General features: G+C 45.8%; 1 protein-coding gene across 1 annotated transcript in view; it reads left to right on the top strand.

Annotated features, from left to right (window-relative positions):
* Nucleotides 1–27,764, top strand: part of FTO (FTO alpha-ketoglutarate dependent dioxygenase) — a 327,644-nt gene that overhangs the window by 162,782 nt on the left and 137,098 nt on the right. Inside the window, exon 8 of the mRNA XM_080937058.1 lies at nt 26,984–27,108. Coding sequence (XP_080793184.1) covers nt 26,984–27,108 — 125 coding nt within the window. The remainder of the gene's footprint in view (nt 1–26,983; nt 27,109–27,764) is intronic.

A 27,764-nucleotide genomic window follows, 5' to 3' on the forward strand; every position in this document is an offset into this window, starting at 1 on the left:
TTATAGATTTTAACATTTTTGTATGTTGTTTAAATTGTGACATGGCTCTTATGTGCTTTCATAATCTATTATCTTCAGTTTTCCACTTTTACAAATAACATAGTAATGAGTATTTTTCTGTATGATACCTTTAACATTTGAAATCATGGTAATGCTAAGAAGTAGAATTGTTGGGTTAAACTGTATGCACTTTTGCTGTTTTATGAAAGTGTTTCTTCAGGCCTATTGTTCCAGACAGAGTCAATCATAATGAGGAAGGAATGGAAGTGGTCAGGTGTCATGAGGTTGCTGACAGGAACAAGAAGCTGGCCAATCACATTTTCACCTACACACAGGAAACAGGAAGTGGACAAGGCTTTATAAACTCTTCACTCCCAGGGACATACTTCCTCAAGAAAGGCTCTTTATCCTAAACGTTCCCATAACATCCCCCAACTGGGACCAAATGTTTATTAGATACATGAGCCCATTGGGGAGGACAGTTCTCAGTGAAACCATCACATTCCACCTCTGGCTGCCATAGGATCAAGGCCATCCATGATGCCAAATGCATTTAGCCCGGCTTCAGAAGTCCCCAGTCTTTCGCAGTCTCACCACTTTCAGAAGTCCAGAGTCCCTTTTGAGCCCCAAGGCAGACTCTTAACTGTAACGCCCTGTAAAGTAAAAAGAAAATTACATACTTCCAACATCCAACAGCCCAGAGCATGCATTCCCATTCCAAATGGCAACCAAGGGACATAGTGAGGGAAGACTGGGCCAGAGCAAGACCAAACCCAGCAGGGAAAGCACCAAATCCTGTCAGCCCATGTCTGATGTCTAAGGCTTGGCACCCAGTTCCTCAGGGTTTGCTGTCTGCTGCATACATCTCTCTTAGGTTCTATTCCTCTATGCAGCTGTCTTAGTTAGGGTTTTACTGCTGTGAACAGACACCATGACCAAGGCAAGTCTTATAAGGACAACATTTAATTGGGGCTGGCTTACAGGTTCAGAGGTTCAGTCCATTATCGTCAAGGTGAGAGCATGGCAGCATCCAGGCAGGCATGGTGCAGGAGGACCTTCATCCAAAGGAAACCAGGAACAGACTGAGCATCCTCAGGCAGCTAGGAGAACTGTCTTCAAGCCCACCCCCAGAGTGACACACTTCCTCCAACAAGGCCACACCTTCTAATAGTGTCACTCCCTGGGCTAAGCATATGCAAACCATGACAACAGCCCTCCTTGGCAACTGTCTCATGACTTTGACTGGGTCTGTATTGCAACTCAGGCTTCAGTTCAGAGCTTTAACACATGGTCTCCTTGTGGGGACTCTGACCCTGCAACATGTTGCCTCAGTGGCTCTCTAGCGCCACCGAGGAAGAACCATGGCATCCCTCAGTCTTGCAGTTTTACTATCTCCAAAACCAGCACACTATATATGACACTTCTAGGTTTGATTACCAACTTGGTATGGACCCAAAGTTGCAACAGCTGGTATGTGCTGAACATGGTGAGAAGCTTGCCTAGACTTATTTCTAAAAGCAAGCAGCCCCTTAGGCATTCAGCCTTCACGGGTTGAAGGTTTCCTTGGGCAAGGTCTTGTTGTTTCCTTTATTACTGTTCCCTGCAGTACCAGAGGCCTACCTGTAATGGCACTAATTTTTAACAGCAATAGTCCTTTTCAGCATGTGACCTGATTTGAACTTCATCATGGTCTTTTCCTGTCCACAGTGTATTTTCTTTCTACCCTATCTGTCCTTTTCCACAGTAGACCTGCACAAAGTAATCAGTATTAGCTATTCTTTTTTTAAAAGAATTATATATTTATTTTATGTATATGATTACATTGTCACTGTCTTCAGACACACCAGAAGAGGGCATCAGATCCCATTACAGATGGTTGTGAGCCACTATGTGGTTTCTGGGAATTGACTCAGGACTTCTTGAAGTCTGGAAGAGCAGTCAGTGCTCTTAACTGCTGAGCCATCTCTCCAGCCCCCAGTAATAACTATTCTACTTACTTGGTATTATACAGTCTTGAAGTTTCCTCCACCAAAATAACTAGTCTTTTTTTTTTTTTAAACTAATGTTAGGTAGTTCAAAATTATTTTATGTTTTTAGGTGTTTTGCCTGCATATGTATCTGTGTGCTACATGTATGCTTGTTGTAAAGGCCAGAAGAAAATATAGAGTACTCTGAAACTGCACTATTTACAATAGTTACAGACTATTGCTAGCTATCATGTAGGTGATAGGAAATCAACCTAGGGCCTTCGGAAGACCACCCAATGCTCTTAACTGCTGAGCCATCGCTCTAACCTCCAGTTTATTGCAATTTAATGAACATCACACAAGTTCTCAGGACATAGGCAAAATGAAACCGTGTTCTTTGCCAAAATATGATAGTGACCGCTAGCCAAATTGTATCCAATGCATGTGTTTCCCCACCATCTCTGTCTTCCATGCCTCTACTAGAACAACCAGTCAAGCTCTGCTTGAAGCATTCGAAGACCTTTCCAACTTGAAATCCCAAAGTCCTCCACATAATAATTCAAAAGCACAAATTAAGCCACGCCGCAATTTCAGTTACAGCGTCTAGATTAGTTACTTTTCTTTTGCTGAGATGAAACACTTAGACCAGAGCAGCTTAGGAAGAGGCTTGTGTCGTCTTAGTCTTCCAGAAGGTAAAGTCCACTGCTGCAGGGAGACCTAGCACCAGTCAAGGAAACCATGCAGCAAGTGTAGAAGGCTAGCTCATCACATTCTCATCCACACAGCAGGGGAAGATGTGCATTTTAAATTTTAAGGCTGATGGTCAGCTGCATGTAGTGGCACAGGCCTGGAATCCCAGAAGTCATGGGGTAGAGTTCATAAGATTGTGAGTCTAGAGACGGCTACAGGGACTGTCTCCCAAAGAGACACGGCAAAAGATATAAGAAAGGAGGAGGTCATATGGCCCTCTATAGAGTTTGTAGTTGTGTGTATGTGTGTGTGTGTGTGTGTTGTAGAGTTTATGTAGCAAGTGCCAGTTTTCCACACCAGTACAGAAAATTATCATGCCTTTTGACTTTTTGCCAATATAATTGGTAAAAAATGGTGTCTCGTTAGCATTTTTCTCATTTCTGCTTTTCTAATGAAGAAACTGGGGCTCAGACTGTTGAGTGACTTGCCAGGTCACATACTTAATGGGTGACAGATCTAAGGTTTACAGTTAGGCAGAGGTTCCTGCTTTCTTGCTATAATGACTTCAGCCACACAGTACTTCCATTACCATGATCAAAGAACCAGGGTAGATCTCAAGATTCTCATGGGGAGCCATCATGCATGCTGACTGGTAAGTGTCAGAAAGAGCTCCCTCTGCTCTGTTGCTGAATCAGCTGGGTCAGTCAGCATGGAGAATGCAGCTAGGAACATTGGGAAATGCTATGGTGGCCAACTTGAGCCCATTAGGTAGGTAGGGCCATTTTTGCCCTTGGCCCTGCAAGTCCTTGATCGTGGCATTTGCTTTTCACTGATGGAAGGTGATGGGAGGAAACATGCCTGTGTCCTGATTTTCTGTTTAAAGTAGCGTTCCTCTTGGACTCTGTTCAGGTCTGAGTTTCACTTGTCACTTTCTGATATGATGAACCTTCTTGGCATCCTGTTTGCTGTTATCTTCCTCTCCTGTCAGCCTTCATTGGGACTATTTAAATGCTGATTTGTTCTCTGTTCTTGGCCTTTTCCTGGTTTGCTACAAAAGTGCAGCTTTTGCTGCAAACATGGTTCCTAGGTCCTAGGCAGAAGTTGTTTCCAGGAGACGGGGCATTCAGATAACTGCAGAGCCTCAGGACCATGATGTTAGTAAGATGTGCCATTGCGGTGAAGCATGACTGGAGAGGAGTCTGTTTAAATGAAGGAGGAAGGTTTATTTGGCTAAGGGTCTCGTTCTGAGGTTGGCAAAGTCCAGTGCTTTGGGCCCAAGGCAAGAAAGAACATGGCTGCAGGAGTGCTCGGCAGAGGAGGCTGCATCCCTCCTGGCAGCGGGAAGGCTGAGAGCGAAGAGCCCGGGAATGACAAAATTGCCAAGAACATGCTTCAAGGACCCACTCCCTTCAACACCACACAGAAATAAATAAGTGATAAATGAATACATTAATAAATACATAAATTTAAAAAAATTAAAAGAGTACCCAGTGGAACTAGGTGCAGGGTCTGTTGGTTGGCCTGAGTGATCTTTATTGATTATCCCCCATTCCTACGTCTTGATCTACTCTGACTGCCCGAATTCCCTGAGTTAAAAACCTTGGATTGCTAAAATAATTTCAACCTGTCCTGCAATATTATTTTTCTGCATTAGTGAGAAGAATACTAAGAATATGTGGTAGTTTGTCCCCAGCTACTTGGGTTCTTAATCTTGGCTGTATATTTGAATCCCCCCAGGAAATTTTTTCCAAAATCTTACACGGACACCGGCCCAAGAGACAGCAATGTACCTGGTCCAGGTCATGGCTGATGTTGCTTTGTCAAGCTGCAGATTTGATTGAACAAAGGAATAAGTGAGCCAGTTAGCAAATGAACAGGAAGGTCCTCTCACTCTAACCCAGCACAAATGCGTCCAGTCCGGTGTTTTCCTTTAATTCCACGGTGGCTGGAGTACACTGGAATAGTCACTGGAGGAAAAGCTGTATTCCTAAGTCTTACATGTAGTTGAGGTTAATGTTAATGCAGTCACAGCTTAAAGAATGGAGAAGGACACTGGGTCAGTAGGATGCCAGAGAGCTTCACAGTCAGTGGGGACTTCTGAGTGAATCTTAAAATAACATGTAGGGGAGAGGGTGTGGGGGAGGGGGTGTGGGGGTGCTGGCAGAGATAGGGGAAGGCAGAGAATGGAATTGTTTCCTATGGAAAGATTGTATACAGGAGGTGGGGCGGTAAATGCAGGTCACATGAAAAGTTCCAAAACCAGCCCATGGCTGGCAGTTCTACTCAAACTAGTCTCATTCAGGAAATGCACTGCTCCTCAGCCCTGTGCATGACCGACGTGGAAGCATCTAGAACGGTCTCTATGCACCTTGGTCTTTTCTTGCGTTTTTCTGCTGCTCTACTGCTTGCCTGTCCAGAGCCATCCTCCTGCCCTTGGGTAGGGCGGTGCCTGCCTGTGAGCTTCAGAAACTCCTCACGCAGCAGCTAACCTGGGCCATGCCTCCTGCATAGACTCCTCGGTGGGTTCCACAGCCGATTCAGCTCCAGCTTCCTGTGCTCTCTTCCGACCTGGGGAGTCTGTACTCTGGGGAGTCTGCCCTGCAGTCCACTCCCAGTCATTGGGAGCACAGCGCCCCACCCTACGCCAACCCATCCTGCTTAATGCTTTCTCTGTCTCTTTCCTTTTCCTGGAAATTGTTCTCCTACCAAGGCAGGCCCTCACTGTTCGGGTGTGCCTCCCGTGACCTTCTGATTCGATCACATCGCTCTCCTAATTCCACTGCCGTCCTCAGGAAAGGCAGCCTCGGCAGCTCAGGGTTTACTCTGGAGGCCTTGGGTACCTTCCATGAAGATCCAGTGCTTCCAGAGGCATGAGAACAGCAGATGTGATATTGGGCAAATGATTTATGCATCTCACTAATTGCTCTTTGACAGAGAATTGGGAATTGTTGATCCATACCAGCGACTAGGAGAAGCACCATATGGTTTCCATGACAGATTCCACCCGTTTGTTGGAACTGGGCAGGTTGCAGAGTGTTCGCTGGGTACTGTTATCTTCATCGAGACAGCAGCCATCAGGTTCACAGTGATACCCACCCCTGTTCACCTGCTCCACAAAGACCTGGCCCTGAAGCCATATAGGCTTCTTTGTGAGCAACATGGCCACAGTGTTCAGCCTTCCGGGGAACCTTGCAGCAAAGCCATTGTGTGGGCTTCAGTGTGCTTGTGGGGTGAGCACAGGCAGCCCGTCGGCCATGTGCCCTCCTGTGCTCCTGCCAGGACTCTGGGGATGTTGCATTTTCCCTTTCCTCCCAGACGTCAGGAACTTCAGGAACTCAGGCCCTCAGAAAGGTCTGCAGCCTTCTACTCTCACCCAGCCCTGTCCGCCTAGGTTGGGAGTCAAAAGATGAAGGAGCAGTATGCTTTAACACATAGAGCTCTTTAACACGTGGGCGTGTGCTCACTGGGCTAGAAGCAGTCCTTGGAAGCTTTTTTATTACTCTTTTGGGGGTGCTCAGCCTTGCCCTTTAGCTTGGAAAGACTGGGATGCTTTTTGGCACAGAGAAGAGCCCTTGGCACAAGTACAGCAATCTTCATGCTGACGGAGTTGGAATCCCTCAGCGAGAAGTGACTCGTTGTCCTGATTAGAATGTAAACACTTGCCAATGTTGAGTTTTGTCTCTCACGTGAGTTTTATTATAACCTCCTGTGTTTATAAACATGTCTTGTGCATGAGGGAGAAATGTGGGAACCGTTCGAGCCCATAGGAGTGTTTTTTCTTTCCTCTGTATGAGCAGAAGTTAAGATAACGTATCCCTCTGACTTTCTCTGGAAGCCCTAGGTGCCTACCTCAGCCCTTCACTGTCTCATTCTCTTTTAGAGGTCGGTAAGGCTTATGATAAATTGTAGTTCCAGTTCAGCTGGTATCTACTAGGTGGACACAAAGTCCAGATCCAGCCCCAGTTCAAACCAACAGGCAGGCATTGAAAATTATTTAAGTTTAATGTGTCAAGCATCAGAGAAAGCAGCTCATTGTGGAGTATGTGTGCATTAAGCAAACAGGCGTGTGCACAAATGAGACATGGCGAGTAGCATGTCAAATGCATGGTCCAACACAGTGACAATGAGATTGTGCTAGGGAGCACATGTCAGGCAGAGAAAACTTTGAAGACTCCATAGAAGAGGTGCTTGCCTCTGTGTTGTGCCTCAGTGACTCTAAGGAACCAAGATTTGCAGAGCTCTTTTTCAGATAAAACAGGAGGCAGGAGGGTGTGGGGGAAAAGAGCATATATCTGGTACTTACCCGGAGGAGAAAGGGAGAGCGGGTGGCAGCCACCTAGAATAGGAGAACCAGTCATGAATGACGTGCTTAGAAGTTTGGGGTTTGTTTTAGGGACAGTTGGTGGGGGTTGGGAGTCAGAATAAACTGGTGACAACATAGTGGATACGCTGCAGAAAGGAGAGACTGGACATGAAGACCTATTGCAAAATTTTCCATGTCGGATAACGAAGGCAGTAAGGAAAAGAACCCAACATAGGGGGGTTCCGTTTTGTATTTTATAGTTAAAAGGAGCTTCATTATCAGTTGTCTCGTCGCCTTGAGAGATGAGGAAAAGACAGCTTTATAAAACATCTTGTCTTAATCATGGGTTGGATAGAAGGTTATTCTATTTGCCACACTGAAGAACTCAGACCAGAAAGAAGTTCAGGGATATAAGCGTGAGTATAGCCAGCCAGCAGAGTGTCTACAAGAACCAGAGATAGTGGTCCAGAACCCGCTGGGACCATCAGAGCCAGTGTACACTTGGGGATTTGACCAATGTCTATAGTAGAGATGCATGATCACCTACTATGTACCAAGCAGGTTCTTTCATGTTAGCTCATGAAAGCAGCAAGCACATAGGTGTCGCCTACTCTGAAGCTGTGATAACGGGAGAGGTAGAGAGAGAAGGGGAGGGGAGGGAAAGGAAAGGAAGGGAGGGGAAAAATAGCCACTCAGTGAGGTGAAGAATGGGAGGTGGATGTTGCATAAAAGGCTGGTGTTATGGCTTGACTGGCAGCCTCAGCAATGGTAGAGTCAGGTGTTAACTGTTAAACCCTAAGACGAGTAAGGACGAGCCCACTGCTGTGGTCAGCATGTGAGTGTCAGAAGATAAGATGGAGAGATGATGACCCTCAATAGGATTCTGTGCTCTGCTGGGGGGGGGGGGGGTGCTTCTCAGACCAGATATCTTACCATTGATGTTTATAGGTCACTCTGAGGTCCCTGTCATGAAGGCCATTTTATCCCCAGTGTGTTCCTGCAGAGAGAAGCCTGGGGACTTGCAGTTACCCATAGCCGACTAAAATAGAGTCTGACCTAGAGCTTTAAACATTTTAATTTGCAAAACCATTGTTGTATTAAATCACAAATGGGAGGCAATTTAGCAATGCATCTCCAAAATTGCACCAGGCTCTGGCTGTGTGGCTTGGCAATTTATGTTGAAAATGAACATTGAACTCTGTGGCATAAAAACAGATTGTTGATTTTGTGATTAATTTGGTCTCTAAGGCCAAGGAAACTGTTGATGCTGTATATCAGTTATAAAGTTGTGGTAGTATTTGTGGAGTAAAATGAAAAATCAATATCGTAACTACAGGATAGCTCTCTTAAAATCCAAGGTGCGTTTTGTTGCAAATTGCATGGAAGAAACTGGGCCCCAAAGGGACAAAGCCTACCTTCATTTTTTTCCACAAGTGTATATCTAGGGTAGAAAAGCAGAGGGAAATGTTGGGTGTTATTACAGTGTTGCTGGGGGTACTAGGAGAAAGAGCAGATTGTTGCAATTTAGAGTAAAGCCTCACTTTCAGTTATGTGCATCCTGGGGCAGCCTCAAGGAGTGATCTCTCTCCCATGGCTGTGCACTCAGAAGCCAGGATGCCTGGGTCATGCTTCAGCCCCTGCTAATGTGCAGGCTCGGGGCCTATCTGTCTCTTCCTCTCCCTGGTAGGTGCTGTGGCTTTAGATTAATACTTACAGGTGCCTTGACATTCTTCCGTGAAAAGGGAGCATCTTCCCTTAGCTTATTACCTGAGGCGTTTGCTGTCTATTCCTAGACGTGGGGGTCTACTTTTTTGTTAACCGTGTTCATTTAGAAGCAGTGTAAGGTATTTATTTCTTGGCTAGCCTCTTGTTGTAGCAAGAGGGAATGACCTCTGTGTGCCCTGACATGAGTCATCCTGAGATTCATTAGACTCACAGAATGTTGATGGTAGGACTGAGCTTCCCCGGGCTCATTAGTTGGCAGTGTGTTCTCATGGAGAGATCCATTCTGTGATCCCAGCTACCGAGATCTCTGAAGTAGCGCTGGAACGCTGTCAAAATCTGCAACCATATTTTAAGTCTCACCCATCATCCTTAGAGACAGGACTCATCTGCAGTTATAGGAAGAGGAGGCAGCTTCAGAGAAGAAGTCTAGGTGAACTACCAGTAGTTGTGGTTCTTGCCTCCAGTGAACTTAACTCAAGTGCTTGTAAAGGATTTCTGTCCCCTGTGATTTAGGATGGTTGAGTGGCCAGTTGCCTTGGACTTATGCGCAAAGGTGTCTTTGTCTTTCTTTTCTGTCTCCTACTACTTCTTTTCATTTAATCTGAATGTGAGCTTTTTAAACTGCCACCGAGATTAGTAAGGCCATCTTTAGCCAATCTCAGTCATCTCCCTTCGGGGCTGACTCCTTAAAAGAGCCGTTCCTGCTTTGTCACAGTGACAGCGAGTACTCTGCCGTCTGGTCCATCTCTACCAGCTTTGGGCCCTGAAAGACAAACTTGATTTGATAAATAAAAGTTTGGTGGATTTGATGAGTCAGAGGTCAGGAAAATATCCTTGTCTCTCATGAGGCTCTTATAGTCAGACTCACTGAATATCAGGGATATAACAGCGATAACAGACCCTGATCTCAGAAGGAAACCCTGGAGCACAGAACTATTGCTGCTAGAAAAGTTGTAGACAGATCTTGGGAACCATATATCTTTTCTGCTAGGGACAGCATCAAAACCCGGTGACTGGAGATGAAAGTGTATTTGACAAGCACAACTTGCCTATGCCCTGCTCGTTACTGCACTTGGTCTGACTACCGGCCATGCTTCACTCCAAAGCAACTTTCTTCCCCTAAAGCAGGAAGCATAGCCCCCTCCAATCCAGAGCCTGCTCCCTGCACTGGCCCTGCAAACCCCTTGTGGGCCAGCCTCAGTGCTTCGTGTCAGCATTGTCCTGAAGAGAGGAGACAGCACCTTCCCACAGCCACTTCCCAGGGCCTCTCTTATTTGAGGAAGAAATTTAGAATGTTTTGCTGACTTCCTGAAGATCAGAAACATTGGTGTTTCCCTCGGTGTGGACAAAGGACTTACTTAACCTTTTACCTCAGAGTTTCTGTTTTCTGTGATATCTCAGAGAAATAGACTCCCATATTTTTTTTTCTTTCTTTTCCCATTTCCAACTACAATGGAGGCTGTCTCAATACTTTGATCTGTAAACTGGAAATAAGGGACAACAAAGAAAACTGCCTTTTTGATAAATTGTTGTAGAACAAAATAAAACTGTTCTTCTGTAATATCTTTTTTCTGGAAAATAAGTTATGATAGCATTTTGCTTTTCAGACAAAAACAAAACAAAAATAAAAAAAAAGTTTCTAAAGGTAAGGCACCCTGCCTTTTGCCAGGATACCCTTGGATCCAGCCTTTTGCCTTGGGATAGTCAGATTCAAGGGGAAGACAGATTGGAAAAGCAAGAGGTGTTGAGGAGAAACGCCGTGACATAAAATCTCATTAGGAAAGTGCTTTGTGCTTAAAGATAGGTCTTCCGAGTGGAAAGCTGGCAATGGTGAATGGTGAGGGACTCACTAAAATATCTTGAATCGTCTCCCTTGAACACGTAGCGTCCTTAGAGGTCAGACAGAGCCGAAACTTGAACAGCTGTACAACAAGCGTCTGAGATTGTCTTTAATTGTGTCTCCTTTCTCTAACAGCAGTAATTCTTGTCTATATTGTCAAGAGCCTTTCCACTGAGCACAAGCACACCATACTGAAGGTCAAATGCTTAACCCTTCTGCATGGTTACAATGAAAATGGCCCCTTTTGTTTTCGCTAATGTATACCCCAGCCACAGCGACAGGGAGAATGGGGGCCGAAGCGTTCACCAGGCTGAAGTAACTTATTGTAAAAGAGCCACAAAGGGAGCATATTTCTGTTTCCACACAACACTTGTTTAGCCTTTGCCTTGTGCATCCAACCACAAAACAGTAGGATCATTTATCAATGGGCAGAATTTTTGGGTACCATTTTGTTCCTTTGACCTCTGTTACTTTTTGCTGACCCAACCAAATTGCTTAAAAATTTCCCCTTTCTGCTGTCAGTGTTTAAAGCTGCTTAATGCCTCTAAAGTGATCCCCTTTCTCCTTAACACTTTACACCCCTGTTTACCACAGCACCTGTTACTGTAGTGGGCCATGAAATCGCTAATGTCACGCAGCTCTTATTGACTGATAATACTTTATTAAATATAAATAGAGTGTCCTCCAGTCTCTGGGCAGACGCACATGTGCCCACAGAGACCACATATTGATTTGTGGAGGCCAGCCAGGAAAGGAGTTTGGTGTGTTTGTTTGTCGGCAAGAAATATTTCTTTTTCTGCTCCTGAAGAGTTAACTAAAACTCTCGAGGGGCCAGCTCTGCAAACATTAAATATGAGCCTCAAACTTGAAGGCCTCTTTGTTACTGAAACAAAAATACCACAGCAGGTGGTGGACTCGAACACCGGAGGGAGGAGGAGGTTCAGTTGTTGCCCATTTTTCTAATCCTTTTAGAATACACATTGTCCAGACCCCAAATTTAAACTGTTTCTCTTCAGTCTCATAGACACCAGTTTAGCACAAAAGGGCTGCACCCACTGATGCCTCTCTGTAAACTGGCTTCATCTTTGGGTACGGATTGTATTGCCACTAAACAAGACAGGAGAGGCAATTATCTCCTAAAGATGAGCCAATAATATCTGCCTATCAAAGCATGAAACTGGTCTCAGTGTGGCAAGTCAGAGTGCAGTGGAAATGCAGGCCAGCAGCAGGGGCGCTTCCAGTGTATAAATCCAGGCAGAAATGTGACTTTTGTCCTTGCTCTCTCTCAAAGGTTTGTGCAAACCACAGGAGTTCCCCAAAGCCGGAGTTAAAGTCCTTGCCACCGTTGTCTGTTTATATCCAGGTGCTTTACCAGAGGGTGCAGCTCTTAAAGGGGATTAACAATCTGGTTTGGAGTAATTAAAAGGTTTTTGCTTTTCCTAAAATCAAATGGAATGTAGTTTCTAACTCTAGACCTCAGGACACTCTTAGGCATTAAAAGATGACTCAAAGGGCAAAGGCAGGCTCCCACACAGTTCCTGTTGCTGCTTGTGATGAAGGCCAGTATCCATCTATGTGCTCAGCTCTTCTGTGTTCCCAGCCACCCCTGATTGTTGCTTTGATTCCAGATCACAGCTGGGATGGTAGACTAAAATGAATGCAGGGTAACTATAGTTTCCTGTATACGTTTGTGAGATGTCGGGAGCTGAAAAATCTTGTTCTCCCAAACTTCAGACACAAATCCTAATAAGTGACAGATGCTCCCACACAGTGCCGTGCGAACACTGGAAACCCTTTCCTTCTGGAAGGAAGCTGCATATTTGATGCTTGGGCTACATGTTTGGTCCAGTGAGGGCTGTGGCTGATGATGCTAAACTTATGGGTAGAACTACAGCTGCCAAAAGGAAGGTGTGTGTGTGTGTGTGTGTGTGTGTGTGTGTGTGTGTGTGTGTGTAAGTGTGTGTGTGTAAGTGTGTGTGTAAGTGTGTGTGTAAGTGTGTGTGTGTAAGTGTGTGTGTGTAAGTGTGTGTGTGTAAGTGTGCCCATGAACACTTAGAACACTGGGCTTTGCACATGCCAGGGAAACACACCTTTCTACTGAGCTACATCCCCAGCCCATCTTGGTTTCAAAATGTAGCTCAAGAATACCTTAAACTATAACCATTCATATAACCACAGCATCCAGAAGTTAGCGATTCTTGTGAGATTTGTGTGTCCTTCATGCACAACATTTTAAAGTGTAAAAAAAAAAAAGATGAAAAGCCCTCAATTATTTTTTATCGCTTTTAGCCTTTCGAGTAGCAATCTAGAGTAGTTGTTTATAGACCCGAGGCTCTTACCTCTCTCTGGTAAGAAATGGTGCTTGTCATGGTTACTTTTAAAGCCAGCTTGGCACAGTGTGGGATCTCCGGGGAAAAGGCCCTCAGTGAGGGTTGGCATGGGGACATTCCTGTGATGGAGTTTTCTAACTGGGTTAGTAGAAGGAGGAGAACCCACCCTGACTGTGGGCAGCACCATTGCAAGTGTGAGTGAAGTCATTTCTGCCCTCGATGTAATGGGACCAGCCACTTCAAGTTCCTCTCCTGACTGCCTGCAGTACAATATTGTCAGATGAAACTTTGGGCCACAGAACCCTGTCTCCCGCAAGTTGCTTTTGTCAAGGTGTTTTCTCATAACAAAAGGAAAGAGAACTAGACAGTGTTTTTCAGTCAGACCCTCTCTGCTCATGCCCATGTAAGAGTCCCAATAGCCAGGGAGACAGCGTTTACTCCTGTTAGCACAGGTTGTCCCTGAGACTGAGCACTTACGAGAGGCTAGCTTCCTTCATCACATTCTTGGTCACCACCTCCACTCCTGCACTGGCTCTTGGACAGTATCAATGCTCTGAGCCCGGGTATAGCTACTTACAGAATGACCTACACGAACTGTTGGGAGGACTTAATCGGATGCTATGTTGTGTTTCAGGCCTGCCTAGCTTTGCCATTTGAGGTGAGTTACATGACACTTTTGTTTTCTTGCCATTTATGAGGATGAGGAAGCGGAAGAGGATTGTGTACCATGGATGATGTATATTGGTACATGTATGAGCAGAATGAGCGTGCAAACATTAGAATACAACTTTGTGGAGTCTGTTTCTTCCACTTTTATATGGGGTCTGGAGAAGGAACTCTAAATTCAGATCCTTAAGCCTGTGCCTCAACTGCTTTTGCTGGCTCCATCATGTCTTGGTTTCTTATCTATAAATTATGATAAAGTAAAAGTTTCTGATGAATTATTTTACCACATTGTCTAAGGATTTAAATTGGGAATCTGAAAAATGCTGTGGCAGTTGGTGAATGTTTGGTAACTAATAGTTATCAACCTTCTAAGGATACTTACCTGGCTGCTGTGTGTAATGTGCTCTTCTTTGCATGCCGACTAGTAACACTTTAATAACATCTGTGTAAACTGCCAACTAACAGGTACTGAATCCCTACTAGAGAATTTTGTCACACAGTTAACTGGACATGGTGGCACATGTCTACACTCAGCACCAGAACAGACCGCTGAGACCTTGTCAAAAATGAAAGCAGCAGCAAAGAGTTGTATCACAAACCTGTATGAGAGTGTGTGCCTGGCTGTCCCTGCACAGCCTCTGTTCAGTGAGTGAAGCACCTCTGGGCTTCCGTAGACATTGCTGGGTATAGGTGGGTAAAGCTTTACTAATAACAAAAATAGTTGAGGCTAGATTTTTATGGTGATGTATGTAAGCCATAGTTTTGTTCTTGTAGGTACGTGTTTTAGTTTGTACTGTCATAGATAAAATGGGAAGAATAGAACTTAGCTGATTAGTGTTAAATGGTGCTGCTAACCTTATGCTAGAGAACAAGGTCACGCTAGTAGAGCATTGCTATACTTTGTAAATGCTTTCCTGAAAGCTTAGTTAAGCACCTTATGTAATCCTTCCTCATCCTTCACCCTGCGTGTGTAGCTCTTTCCCTACTAAAACTACTAACACTTACACACATGCAGAATGAGCCAGGTTCCTACTGCTTGGCACTCACACTGGGAGATCCTGGATCATCTAGTGCACATGCGCCATGAATATAGAACAGGAGGCACAGAGGAGCAACCGAAAATGTGGGTTCATCTTCACTACCCACCTGACTGGACTTGGAGTCACCTGGGAGACTCACCTGTGGGTGACGGAGGGCTACGTGAGTAGGGAAGACACCTTGATTCTGAGTATACTGTCAGCCCAGGAGCTGCAGTCCCACCTGAATAAGAAGAAACAAAGTGAGGCCAGCTGAGCCTGTCTCTGCTTCCTGATGGTGAATGCAGTATGACCAGCTAGGTTAGTGTCTGTCACGCGCCCACGCTTCCCGCCGGTAGGAACAGGCGTGCAACAACCAAACAGATTCTTCTGCGGATAACCTTTATTGTACAGCATTTTGAGCAGGGGGCTTCTTGAGCAGGAAACTTCTCTCTGAGCCGGGGACTCCCTACCGGGTTCTACTGTCTAGGCGACCTCTCACGCGCAGTCTCTTTCCACGAGCAATCTCTCTGTCCAGTCTCTGTCCACACGGGATCTCCCGCAATCTCTTTTACCGAGTCTCTCTCCATGTGGGATCTCCCGAAATCTCTCCTATCGGGTTTCTCTCCACGTGGTATCTCTCCGCCATCCCTCCACGTGGGGTCTCCCGCAATCTCTCCACTATCTTCCTCTCCCCCTCACGTGGGGGAGAAATGCACTGCTATATATGCCCAGGAGACTCGTGTCGCTACCTGATTGGTGCGCCCTCCAGTAACTCAATAGTATGCCCCAAGAGCCGGCTATGACGTATGTGGCGCATGCGCATTAAGTCTCCTGGCTGGGCAACAGCTCTGTTTGCTGAGTTCTCGGCGGGAAGCCGGCGCCATGTTTGGGTGTGGCACAAACGGCTCTCTACAAGTGTCTGCCACCCTGACGTCCCCACCATAATAGACTGTGCCTCCTGAGACAGCAAGACAAAATAAATCTTATCTCCTTAACGCTGCTTTTAGTAAGGCATTTGGTCAGGGTAACAAGACCAGTGAGTACCTCAGAAAAGGTGTCTGTTGTAATAGCTGTTATTGGCCAGCATGCTTTGTTTCTCTAGATCTCAGCAGCAGAGTTTGGGGGAAAGCCATAGCTAACACAGCAGTCCTCTCGGATTCCTGAGGTAAGACTACTCACATTTTCAGGTGGACAGACTAAGGCCGGAGAAAAGACTTGCCTGTGGCCGGCTGGTCACCATAAGGCAGCTGCCCCATGGGGCTCTTGCTCTTCCCCATACTGAAGTCCCAGTGCAGGGAGGTCCGAAGCATCACCACCAGCATCATTTCTTCTGCAGCCTTGTGTTGAGTAACCCCCTAGCCAGTTTTGCTGGTGTTTGAACACTAAGATGGTCAGATGCAGTGACATTTCTAGTGCAGAGTCACATGTGTGCGTGTGTGTCTGTGTGTCTGTCTTTCTGTGTATGTGTGTGTAAGTGCGTATGTATGTATATTGGGGGTGTCCATGTGTGATTTTCTAAAACCTCTGTCTGCTGAATATCCCATAAGCACTTTGAACTGAAGTCTCTAAAACCGAACTCTTCCGTAACTTTGTGGAGTAATTTCCTATCGTCTCTGTGCCGCCGCTTTCACATTTAACACAGAGATTGCCCTCACATAGTAAGAGCTACATTAAATGACGTAACTGGGGTGACATGCCCTTGGCCTGGTGGAAGGATACACTTGGTAACTGTGGGTCTTGCCCAAAGTGTCACTGTGAGGCCAGTTCTCCCAAGCCGGGGGGCAGCAAGAAGGCCTCTGTCTTCCCTGTCCCAAACCGTTAAAGTTTCCACTGGGGCTTTGGCTTGGATGTCACAGAGAGAATGGGTGAGTGGAAGGGGGAGGGGTGGATAGATACAAAGAGTGAATTATAACAAAGAGCCTTTTCTGCTTCTGCTCTTGTGTAGAAAACATATGTTCAGTGGTGCGGGCAGCAGTTGGGTTAAGGACACACTGTAGGGCTGCAGACAAAGGGCCCGCGCTCTGCCTGCATTCACAGAGCATCTGAACATATTCACTTGTCTTACTTGTTAGGGACTGAGCTGTCAGCTGGATCCTCTTGCAAGTGTGATTTCTTTTTCCCATTCCCTTTCAAAAGTCTCCTCCTCCTCCTCTCTCCCCCAATGTTTTACACTTCATATAATCCAGTGTGCGTGACAGACCACTTCAGTCTTTGTGCTCCTGATGTTTCACAGTAAGGCGGGAGCCGACCTGATGGAGCGCTTGGGTAACTTTCACATGCCCAGGGAGCGGCTGACGCTCAGCCTTTACCGGATGTAGTCCTCGTCCCCCTCCTTAGTGCTTGTTGTCACCAACCACTGCTTCACCCTCAGTCAGGCTGTGAGCAGATTGGTGTAGCAAGATTCTCACAGGTAGAGGCTGGAGATGAGGGGCATGTGTGTCACAGTGAGGTTGGGGGCTTCTTGCTTTCGTTTATAGCGTGAATAGCTTTCTGTGAAAGAGATAAATGGCCAGGCCAGTCACCTCCACAGTAACTGGAGAGAAGTCAGCTACCGTTCCAGTATTCGTGATGGGAAACCACAGGCATGCCTTGCTCACCCAGATCGCTGGTGTTCTGTGCTGTCCATTAACCTCTTTGCTTTCCATACCGAGAGTTCTGCGGCTCTGGTGGGTTTATTTCCATGGATTAGATGTAACACTTGTATTTGTAATATATCAGGGATACTGTTGCAGTTCCAGTGCACTGAGATTTATGAATCGGCAGTGCTGCTCATTGCACCATTAAATGTCTTATGGTCGATTTTTACCCCTAAGAGGCCAGGTGAAAGTTGACCAACAGAGAATAAAATTATCATTATCCTTTATAGAATATAATAAAATTCAATGAAACAAAATGGTTCTATAATAGCGAGTGAGACTACTTGTTTCTGTGAAGACATCTTGGTATGTATAATTTTTTTTTTCTGGCTATATTCTTTACTCTGTTTCCATACTGGTGGCTCTTCTTGTTCTTCCTGGCCTTGTTTACTAGTTAAGCTGCTTGCTCCAGAAAGCACCAGCATATTCCAGCAAAGAGAAGCTGCAGAGAGGCAGCAGTCTCCTTAGGTTTAAAGCTCTGACCAGGTTGGGAGCTCATTCTGGCAGTGGAGGAGATTACAGCCCTGCTAATGAATAGGCAGTCCAGTCTATGGTGTCTTCCGGGGCGGGTGGGGGGATAATTACAGCATTAAAAAGACAGAGATGCCATGTAAATATTTTCTAGCAGAAAGTGTCAACAAAGTCATCAGTACCAACACGTGTCAGTGCTGACAGAAGCAGCACCATCATTTTAACAGTCTCCCTCGAAAGCCGCTGGAAGAAAAGGTTGTGGGAATGTGCACACAGGCTGTAGTGTGGAGCCGGTTAACGCCGGGGTAGAGCTGCTCCTGGGCGGCACCAGCTTCCCTGAGTGGCGCAGTGTATCTGTTAGGGCAGAACAGGGCAGTGTTAGTATTCACTCCCTTGCTGAGTGGTCGCATCTCAGAGTGATGGAAAAGAGGGAGAGTCATGAAAGTGTATCTGGGGCGCCCTCCTCCTGGGGAGCTGCAGTTTGCTCTTGTTCTCAGTGGCTCCGGGCTGCTTGGTGAGAATAATTAAGCTGTGTCTTTCACCTCGCTATGAATCAACTTTATTAGGTAGATGGTACTAGCAGTGATAAAGAGCAGGCTCCTGACACAGGCAAATCTTTTAGGCTGCTTAGAAAACAGGAATAAAAGGGGGGGGGGGGAGAACAATGGTTTCGTAAACTCCATAAAGGTTTAAAAAAACAAAACAAAACAAAACCAGTCAGTCAGTCAGTATGCAGAGCCTAGAAATCAAACCCCATTCCATCATAAGAAGCCGTTGTTTCAGTGGCTGTAGTTAATGTTCTGTATGTGAAAGATTTAAGGCTCGCTGGAAAGCCTGGCCTCTGTGCTATTAGGCTGCTATTGAGAAGCCAGCAGTGAAACTTTGACTAGGTGCTCTGAGGTTTCTTAATGGGCTGTCAGGGGCAAGACAGGAGGGCTGCGCTGTACTAGCTCTTTCCTGTGCATTAAAATACAGGGCCGAGTGATCGCACACACAAGTATGAATTACTTGATGCTTTTCTCTGTTCCATATGGCCAACCATGTCTTTAGCAATTAATCATGGACCAAATCGGCCAAGAGCTCCTCTAAGCACTGAAGTCCACACCGAGTTGTACCTGTGCCGGGGAGGGGGAGAAGTGGGAGGGGGGGGCATGGAATGGGAGCGTGGGGGCTGCTGGTGCCATGGCCCAAGCAGCTGACTTCTACCAACAAGGCATTTCTCCTTCCTCATTCTCACTTTGCCCCTTCTGTGTTCTCTTTTCTTTCCTTCCTCCACTACCTCCCTTTCCTCCTCTTCTCCCTCCACTTCACATTTCTCCCCGTCCTCCCTTCCTTCCTCCTTCCACCTTTTCTCTTTCCTAAAGGAGGAAACAAGAAATACCCAAAAGCACAGACTTTCTTTCACCACCATCTGAAACACATGGCTGCAACAGAAGCTCTGAAGTCCTGCTTGCAAACACTGCCCTGCTGTCCCAGGTGACGCAGACAAAGACCATCACCCACAAGGGCCCCTCCAGAGCTTGAGTATGCCGGCCATTGAGCCCAGGGCTACACTGAGATCCTGGGCCATGCTGGGCAGGGAGCAGGTGGGGTGCAATGATTTCTTTACTAGGAGGACAAGCAGTGACAGACATTGTGTGCACGGTGGAAGAAAACAAGCCACCGTTTTCAATCATAAGAGTTTAACTTTTTTTTTTTTCTAAATCAGTCCCCATGTCCACTCTTCTGTGTCATTTTTCCCAAATCTTTTTATAGATGACAGTTCCTAACATTGGTTAAGCACCTTGTCATTGTGCCATATTGTGCTGACCACTTTACATGGACTATAACACTGGGTATTTACAGCAGCCTTAGGGAGTCTTTGCCAACACCTAAACCCCTTTGGAAATGAGGGAATTCATTAGAGTCATTTCTCCACAGCTCTTTCTCCTCAGATGTTTTTCTCTGGTCTCCTCAGCTTCCCAGCTCTCAAGCCCACAGCCACCTTAGAGAACATTTCGATGGGCACATTTAGTGAGGTCTCCGTTCAAATGAAGCAGGTCTTTGAGCCACACTGGAGCAAGTGTGCCTATGGGTGGAATAAAAAGCTGCTTTGTTGAAGCCTCTTTAAGACTTCTTCTGTCTCTGAGCTCTTCCCTTCCCCAAAACAGCCTCCCTCCCTCCCTCTCTCTCCCTCCCTCTCTCCCCCCTCCTTCCCCCCCTCACCTTGTAAACAGACTCTGAGGAGAGGGAAGGGGACCTAAGACAGCTGCCTGCAATAGTGCAGTAGAGCTGGCACCCAGCAGTGACTTGGTGTTATCTCTTACCCGAGGTCATCCAGGATGTGTTTTCTCAAATTCAGGAAACAGGGGAAAGAAAGTTTTAACATTGTGTAAACATTGGCACCCCCAAAATCTCCTGCTCCCAGAGAGGGAGATAAAGGCAACTGGACTGAGAGGAATGTTTATTTGTTCTGCTGAGCTGTGGATCCAAGAGCAGTGGAAATCTTTGGTGGTGCCCGTCCAGTGTAGAAAATGTGAAGGCATCACTCAGCATTGTGCTTCGAAGGCCACACAAAAGAGCCATCTTGAGCTGACAATGAGTGAATGAGGGAAGACCTGAGACCGACCTCTCTTTGATGGGACCCAGGCTATCTCAGTGGGCTCAGAGCCTTTTTTCTTAAAGGGGGAGGGGAAGGAAGAAAAGAGGAAAGGAAAAAAGGACCCCTGGACTTCTGAAGAGGGGAGGCCGGCCGGGTCTTTGACAGTGCTGATGTGGGGACATAGCTTTCCTGGCCGATAACATCTGAAACCAAGTTTCTTCACAAGTTGAACCCTAGCCTGCAGTATCACTCACAGCACAGCTTTGTGATCTGTGAGGGGGGCTTTGGGGGGAGCAGAACACTATCCTAACAGAAGACCGCTATGTGTGCATAGTGTCAGGAGGGGCTGTTGTCCACGTGGTGACAGTGTTACTTCTCTGGTGGTGGTAAGGATGGGAGCTTGGGAAGTAGGAAAATCTTGAGACTCTGGCATCCTGGTCTGGTGATTTGGAAATTGCAAGAATGCCTAATGTAAACAAACTAAGCAGAGGCATTATCAGACACATTTGTCAAATGCTGTTCAGGTGCCTGTATGTCACATGCCCAGAAGTACAAGTCCTCTGATTTTATGATGGTTAGCATAAGTTCTAGGATTCTAGGTTGGTCAGAACTGTTACTCCATGTCAAGAGAAGACCAAAAGAATCCACGGCTTAAATTGAATTATTAGTATTGAGCACATGCCGGAGCTTCCTTCCATCTCGGATTCATCTCTGAAAGCGTGCATGTACCAAAGTCTGCACTCGAGCGTGTTGTTTGTGTGCGCACCCATTATTAGGCATGTGAAAAGTTTATGAGTATGACTGTATGTTACAAAAATTGAGTTCTGTTTTAATAAAGTAAGAATTAAATTCTTTTCAAAAAGCCTAAAATACAAGGCTCCTTAGAGTCTCGGTTTCTCTTCCTCCTTCCTTCCCTCCTTTCCTTCCTCCTTTAATTCTGCCCTGATACAGATTATATTTTTTGTTTTTTAGGGTTTTTTTTTATTGCTTTTGTGCATGTAGATTTAAGGTAAAAGAAACTAAAGGCTTTGTGGAATTCTTAGGGTTCTTGGTGTCCTGAGTATCTCTGGGCTCCAAGTTTCTCTGATGAAAATTACGGAGTGTGGCCATAGACTAGATATGATAATGCTACAGAGAAACTGTATTGTAGGCAGTCCATCCAAGTGAGAGTTGCTTTTGGCGCATATAGTTCTTTTTCTCAGTTATATGGGTGTAGAGTGGGTTTTACAAGTTCTTACCTGCATTCCAGGAGCACTTTGAGTAAAATGCTCCTTCAGCCAAGCCCTGTCCACCTCCTTACGCACCAGCTGTGCTACAGCGTGTCCTTCGGCTTCACAATTGAGATACGTCCATCAGGAGTCTGCTGCATGGTGCACCCCCCCAGGGGTCTTGGAAGTGAACATGGAGCCTGTCTTTCCTGGAAGAGCTGGCCCCGTGGAGGAGGAAGCATAGAGATGTCACGGTGGACTGAGATGTGGTTTAGGAAATACTCAGAGGTGGTCAAATCAACTGAGTTTGAGACAAGTCTGTGGTTTATATAAGACTTTTTAACTGAGGAAGTGTGATCTAAGATGTGTCTGCAGGAAGGAATGGGGGTCAGGGGAGTGGATGGAACCCGTAGCACGAACAGGTGCTTGCAGGGTGTTCCCAGGCTTGTGTGGAACAGCAGACAGACAGCAGGAGATAAAGTGGGCAAAGCCAGCAGAACTTAGATTCCGGGTTTGCTTTTGTTTTATTTTGGATTTGGCTTTGCATTGCTTAGGAATTTGAGCTTTTAAAAATATATATTTGTTTTTTATTGCTTGCTTTTTTATCTTCTGAGCTTTAACAACTAAAGCATACATCAGCAAAAATACCCTGAATGCTTCATGGAAGCAGCGGGACTTCATACAGCCAGACCTCAGGCCACTGTGTGGCCAATGCTGAGTTACCTGAGAGAAAGTCACTTTTCAGACCTGTGCTGTGAAAAATGACCCCTTTCCTCCCTCCTCCTGTTTCTCCACCTCTTCCCCTGTGCAACTCCAGGAACTTGTGCATGCTACATCCCAAGCCCCCCAAAATGTTCTCTCGAAGTAAGAAATGCACACACAAGTAAGAGTGTTAACAGTTTGGAGCCCATTGTATAGTACAGTTGAGAGGTCTGAACTGAGAGGGAGTAGGGACTGGAGAGATGGCTCAATGGTTAGGAGCACTGACCACTCTTCCAGAGGTCCTGAGTTCAATTCCCAGCAATCATATGGTGGCTCACAACCATCTGTAATGCGATCTAACGCCCTCTTCTGCTGTGTCGGAAGACAACTATAGTGTACTCACATATATAAAGTAAATAAATCTGAGAAAGAGAGGTTTCAGTGCTGAGGTGAAGTCAGTGTGTGGGAGGAGGGGCTGTGCTCTACTAGATAATCCTGGGGATGGAGTTTGGGCCATTGCATTGTTAATGGTGCCACTCATCCTCAGGTAGGATTGAGGAGGAGAAGAGAGAGGGGAGGAAAGGTGGTTCAGATGTTGGCCAGATGGAGGCTATGATGCTGTGTTGGAGATGCCATGTCTAAGAAGATGGGCAGCTGTTGGCTGCATGAGGCAGAACTTAGTGTGGAGGGTAGATGTAGATGTCATGAGTCTACTGGAATCCCTTAAAGCTCTTTCTATAGCAAAAGCCAGCAAGAGACAAGAGAATGAAGGTTATGACCTCAGTTGATGGTTTCAGGAAGAAGATTCACCTAGGAGACAAGGAGTGTCATGCCAAGGGTTGGGGAGGAGCCTAGGAAAGAAGAGCAATCATTCTTCCCTAATGGGTAGAGGTCAGGAAGAGTGAGGGCCAGTTGCAAAAGTGAAAGCTACTCTAGAAGGAGAGCCTTTTCTACCACTTGGGATGTTCAAAGGGATGCATTGTGGTTGCCAGGTAGCTTTACACTTTTAAAAAATTTTAAGTAGATAGAACTTTCTGGCATCCTTTTGTTGAACTAGCACAAAGTTGTACATGGTACATGAGCTGAATTTGAGATGAAACTGAACACTAATAATCAGAATGGCAGGTGTGCTGGACAGTCTTGACAGGAGCTCAGAGAAAGGTCCTGTCCATGTCTCTGTATGTAAATAGAGAAGGGTCTTGCCATTAGAAGATGCCGTGGATTGAATGCCTGACACTGATGCTTGGGTCATTCTTTACAACAGGATCCTCTTGGACTCTATTGTAAAGGAATATGTGTCTTGCTTCCCTGTCTGGGTGAGAGGAGAAAGAGTATTTTGGGCAGTAGGTAACTTTTTATAAAATAGAATGTACACGAATGTTCTATGTTGGTACAAATGGGAAAATACTAATGTTCCCCCAGATAAATCAGCCTTGAAGAGTGGTAGTCCTACCAGGAGAACTGTCGGTCAGTTATCATGTGAAAGGAATGCTCTTTCGACATCTGAAACGTGATTCTGTTCGGTGGCTTCCCTCTAAACATGGGAAATACTCTGTGATTATGCCATTGCTGTCTGGCCTTCCCTCTTGAGTGTGGTATGAAGCCCAAGGAATCCCCAGGGCAAAGTTCAGTGCCACTAAGGAGTCCGCACCTGGCGTACTGAGATTGCCTTGGCCTCTTGTCCGTCTGTGTAATGGTGTCAGAGGCCTTCAGGTCTCCAGCACTCTCAGACTTTCTTTCATGATGCAGAAGAAGCACACTTCCATCTGGGAGCCCCAGCAAGCAGTGAGCCCCTTAGAGAGAGCCTGAGCAAGCAGTGGGCACACTTAGAGGGAGGCAGGTAGACAACTTGCCTTCAGCGCATCTTTGAAGAGCACCATGGGTTTCTCCATCTTTCTTTAGAGTGTGTGCTGTGTGCATTTTCTGTTTCTTTTTTCTTTCTTTCCCTTTTTTTTTTCTTTTTTGTTAATATGGGCCAATTGAAAGAAAAATGTTAGATGGTATGTAACTCACAAGGGCCTGAGAGAATGCCTGAAGCACAGGAAACTGAAAGTCCAGGCTCGGGTTATTGTGGAAGGTCATTAGTTCCTGGCAGCGCAGTGCCGTCATAGCACATAGTGAACTCCCTGAGTGTATGAGGTCATCGTGTGAATAACTGTGATACCTAAAGAGTCACCTCTTGTTACCTTTGCCCATAGCACTTACTTTTTGTGTTTCTCATCTGTTATTTAGATAAATAGTAAGTGGTTAGGTGATTAATAGGGAAACAGTGTTAGATAAGTCGTAGCCTCTGTTTCTGTGGAACTTGCTTGCACATCCCTCCTCTTCCCCCTCAGAGAGGCTCCCCACCGCATGGAGAACAGAAGCCGCTGGACACAGTTGATGGTAGAGGCCGGGGCACACTAAGGACACTTTACAAATTATTTTCCTCACATCTGGACCCTACTGGATGTGTCTGTTGTCTTTCGTGTGGGTGAAGTGTACACACGCACGTTAGTGCACTATATGACTTTTTGAGGCCATGTTCAATTTCAGCTGTGTGAAGTATCATGTTCCAGACAAGAGACAGAGCTGTTGTGAGTGAGACACTCTGAAATTAGACATCTTCTAGATTAAAAGCCACAGGCTAGCAGCTGCCTAGTTCTGCTTAGCCCACAGTATTTATTAATTAGAATATTAAAGGATGCTAATGTGTTTCTAACTTGAACAGAACCAGCAGTGTTCACATTTAATATCCCCCGAGCAACGGGCATTTGTCTGTCTGTCTGTATTCCTGATTTGCCCCTCTTGAGCCAGCATGTATGAAGGGCACAGTTCACAGAATGCAGTGGTGGTCATGTGACGGAGCACATGTTCTCCCCAGTCACCTGCTTCCCTTCTTCTCGTTACCTGTCTGCTCTGAGTGGGAAATGGGACTCCTGGACTTGGGTTGCAGACTGTCTACAGAAAGTCAGCTTCCTGGAGGGCTGAGTCATTACTTCTGTGAAAGCTGATTGAGTACACTCTGGTATTCTCTCCCAGGATTGTGAATGTTTAGATCCTAGAGGCATGAGTCAGGGGTTCTTACCCCAGCAGGGACCTTTCACAGTAGACAGTCTTCTCCTGTCTTAGTTTTGTACAGCCAGATGATTCCATTCTAAGCTTGAGAAATAGATTTTGATGAGTTAAAAAAAGATGTAAGCTCTTTAAAAGACAGGGACAACTCAGATGATGTGAGGAACAGAGAAAGACCTGACAGGAAGCTCATAAAAAAATGGGCATACGGAAGACAAGGAGTGCTAGAGGCTAAGGTCCTGGATGGGTCACCTCTCAAGAGTGTGACATAGCAGATAAAAGAATCAGAGTGGCTTGGCTCATGCCCTTATAGGGACATGGCAGCCCTGTGGTCAGGAGCAGTGTGGGAAAGGACTTCTCTACTGGGAATCTAGGTGCTGTTGTTGGACAGAGGAGTCAGAGGATGGGTGTTGGCAACAGAAACAACAGATACTCTGTGCCCCTCCTCAAGCTGGTAGTGCGGGCAATAAGGAAGTGCTGTAGAAGGGCCAAGTGGAGTGAAGAGGTGGGTCTCCAGCTCCGTGGGCGCCCTGCAGCTCATCACCTGTGTCAGATCAGACACTGAAGGCCTAAGCTGAGCACCTGAAACATAAGAGGACTCTCCAGTCCTGTTAACCTTTGCTTTGGTCAGTTCATTAAAATAAACTCGAAGGGAAACCAGGTTCATTTTGATCATGTCTTTAGAACTATCTAGATATGTGTGACTTATGTTCTATTTGACACATATTTAATATCTGAGTAAACTAGTATTCACAAAAAGGTGTCCGAGAACCACTGACTTAAAGTAAAATAGCATTGCTGGAGTTGGCACGAAAACTCAGCTGACAGCCTGAGTCAGGCTCTGGAGACCCACAGGATAGAGAAGAACCAACTCTCACAATTTCTTTGGTTCCTACAGGCATGCTGCGGCACCCATGCTTGCACACAGGCACACATACCCCAAAAGTAAAGAAACGGGCTAAAAAGTGAATGAACACGGGGGACGGTTCCGCAGTTAGAGTAGACGGACACCGTTCTTGTGAAGGTACTAAGTTTGTTCTTGGCACCCATGCAACCCAACAACCTGTAAGTCCTGGTCCAAGGGATCCAGCATCTCCTGCACGCACGTGTCCATATCTACACAGGAACACACACAGGTACACATAATTTAAAACAAAAGAAAGTTTTGGGGGAGTTAATAACAAATAGCAATATTCACAAATCTTAAAAAGATGTTTCTCAAGATAGACTGCCGTGTCTGATTTTTATGCCCTGACTTGATTTGCAGCAAGCAAGTAGAATGACTAAAAACACACCCCGTCCTCGAACCCAGATGGGGATCTAACGATCCAAACGGGAGGGTCCACGCAGCACACCTCTGCTGGGTAGCAGGAGCAGAGAGGAAGTTACAGCCTTTTTTCTTCTTTTCTTTTCTTTCTTTTCTTTTTTTTAAAGCAAAATAAACAACTCACAATGACCAGTCAGTGAAAATCATTCCTAATAATAGCTCATGGTAGGCCATTCCCTGGGAAAAAATCATTGGTGTGCTAAGAAAATAGGAGTGAGAACACAGGGCGTCTGGACACGTTTCTTTAGGCGATTGTGCTTTGGAGTTTGCCCTGTGTGCCATGTACATTGATTAAACCCAGAATATATGCTGGCCATTTTTGACCATCATTTACCGTATTGATTTGTTAGCAAGGGAACTGTAATAAAAAAGCCATTGATTTACTGTCCTTATTTGCTTATGGGCTTTTTTTTTATTATTAATTTTTCACTTTTTCTTTCTCTTTTGGGGATCATTTCTCCTAGACAAATGCCGTGCTTCATGAAGTTAAGAGAGAGGGGCTCCCCGCGGAACAAAGGAGTGAAATTCTCTCTGCCATCCTGGTCCCGCTCACCGTGCGCCAGAATCTGAGGAAAGAATGGCATGCCAGGTTTGTGCTGCTAGGAGGTGGGGTTTGCTATTCCTGACCTGGCTTGGCTTGTCCCGATCATCTGTGGGGCCATAGGAAATAACCAAGTTGAAGACATTCTGAGCTAACGTTGGCTTTCCTGCCTGTGGTAACCTCATCAATTACAGTGATGCCCGACGTTGTCTATATGCATGTACAAGTTCTCCCACAGTGCAGCATCTAGCCTGTAGGTTTGCATCTTGAACATAATGTAGCCCGAGCACCCTTTCTGATCAGCAGTCTGAGGCTACCTTTGCTATTCAGCTAGGCAGATGCCTGGGAAATTCAGAGTCCAGTGTTACTGCATGCCACGCAGGCAGAGCATTTGGAAGTACTGTACTCCACCGGCCTACCTCATTTTCAGAATTGGCTAAGGAGAGATTCCTTTTGCTTCAGCCTGGTTTCTTTGTGCATGAAGGTACCGTAGTTAGAAAGCCGTCATAATAGAAGGGTTGTGTAAATCACCAGTTCTGACAAAATGTGCTTGCTGGTGAAGGCTGGCAGCATCTGCCTAAAAAACAGTTGACAATCTGAGAGGTTGGAGGCAGCTCCTTCAGATGTTGGGATTCTGCATGCCTAGCTGGTAAACTGAACTTTCATCCATCCCTCTCTGTACATGAGGGAGAGGAGTCAGATGA

This window comes from Micromys minutus (genome assembly GCF_963924665.1).
Source record: "Micromys minutus genome assembly, chromosome: 24".
Taxonomy (NCBI): domain Eukaryota; kingdom Metazoa; phylum Chordata; class Mammalia; order Rodentia; family Muridae; genus Micromys; species Micromys minutus.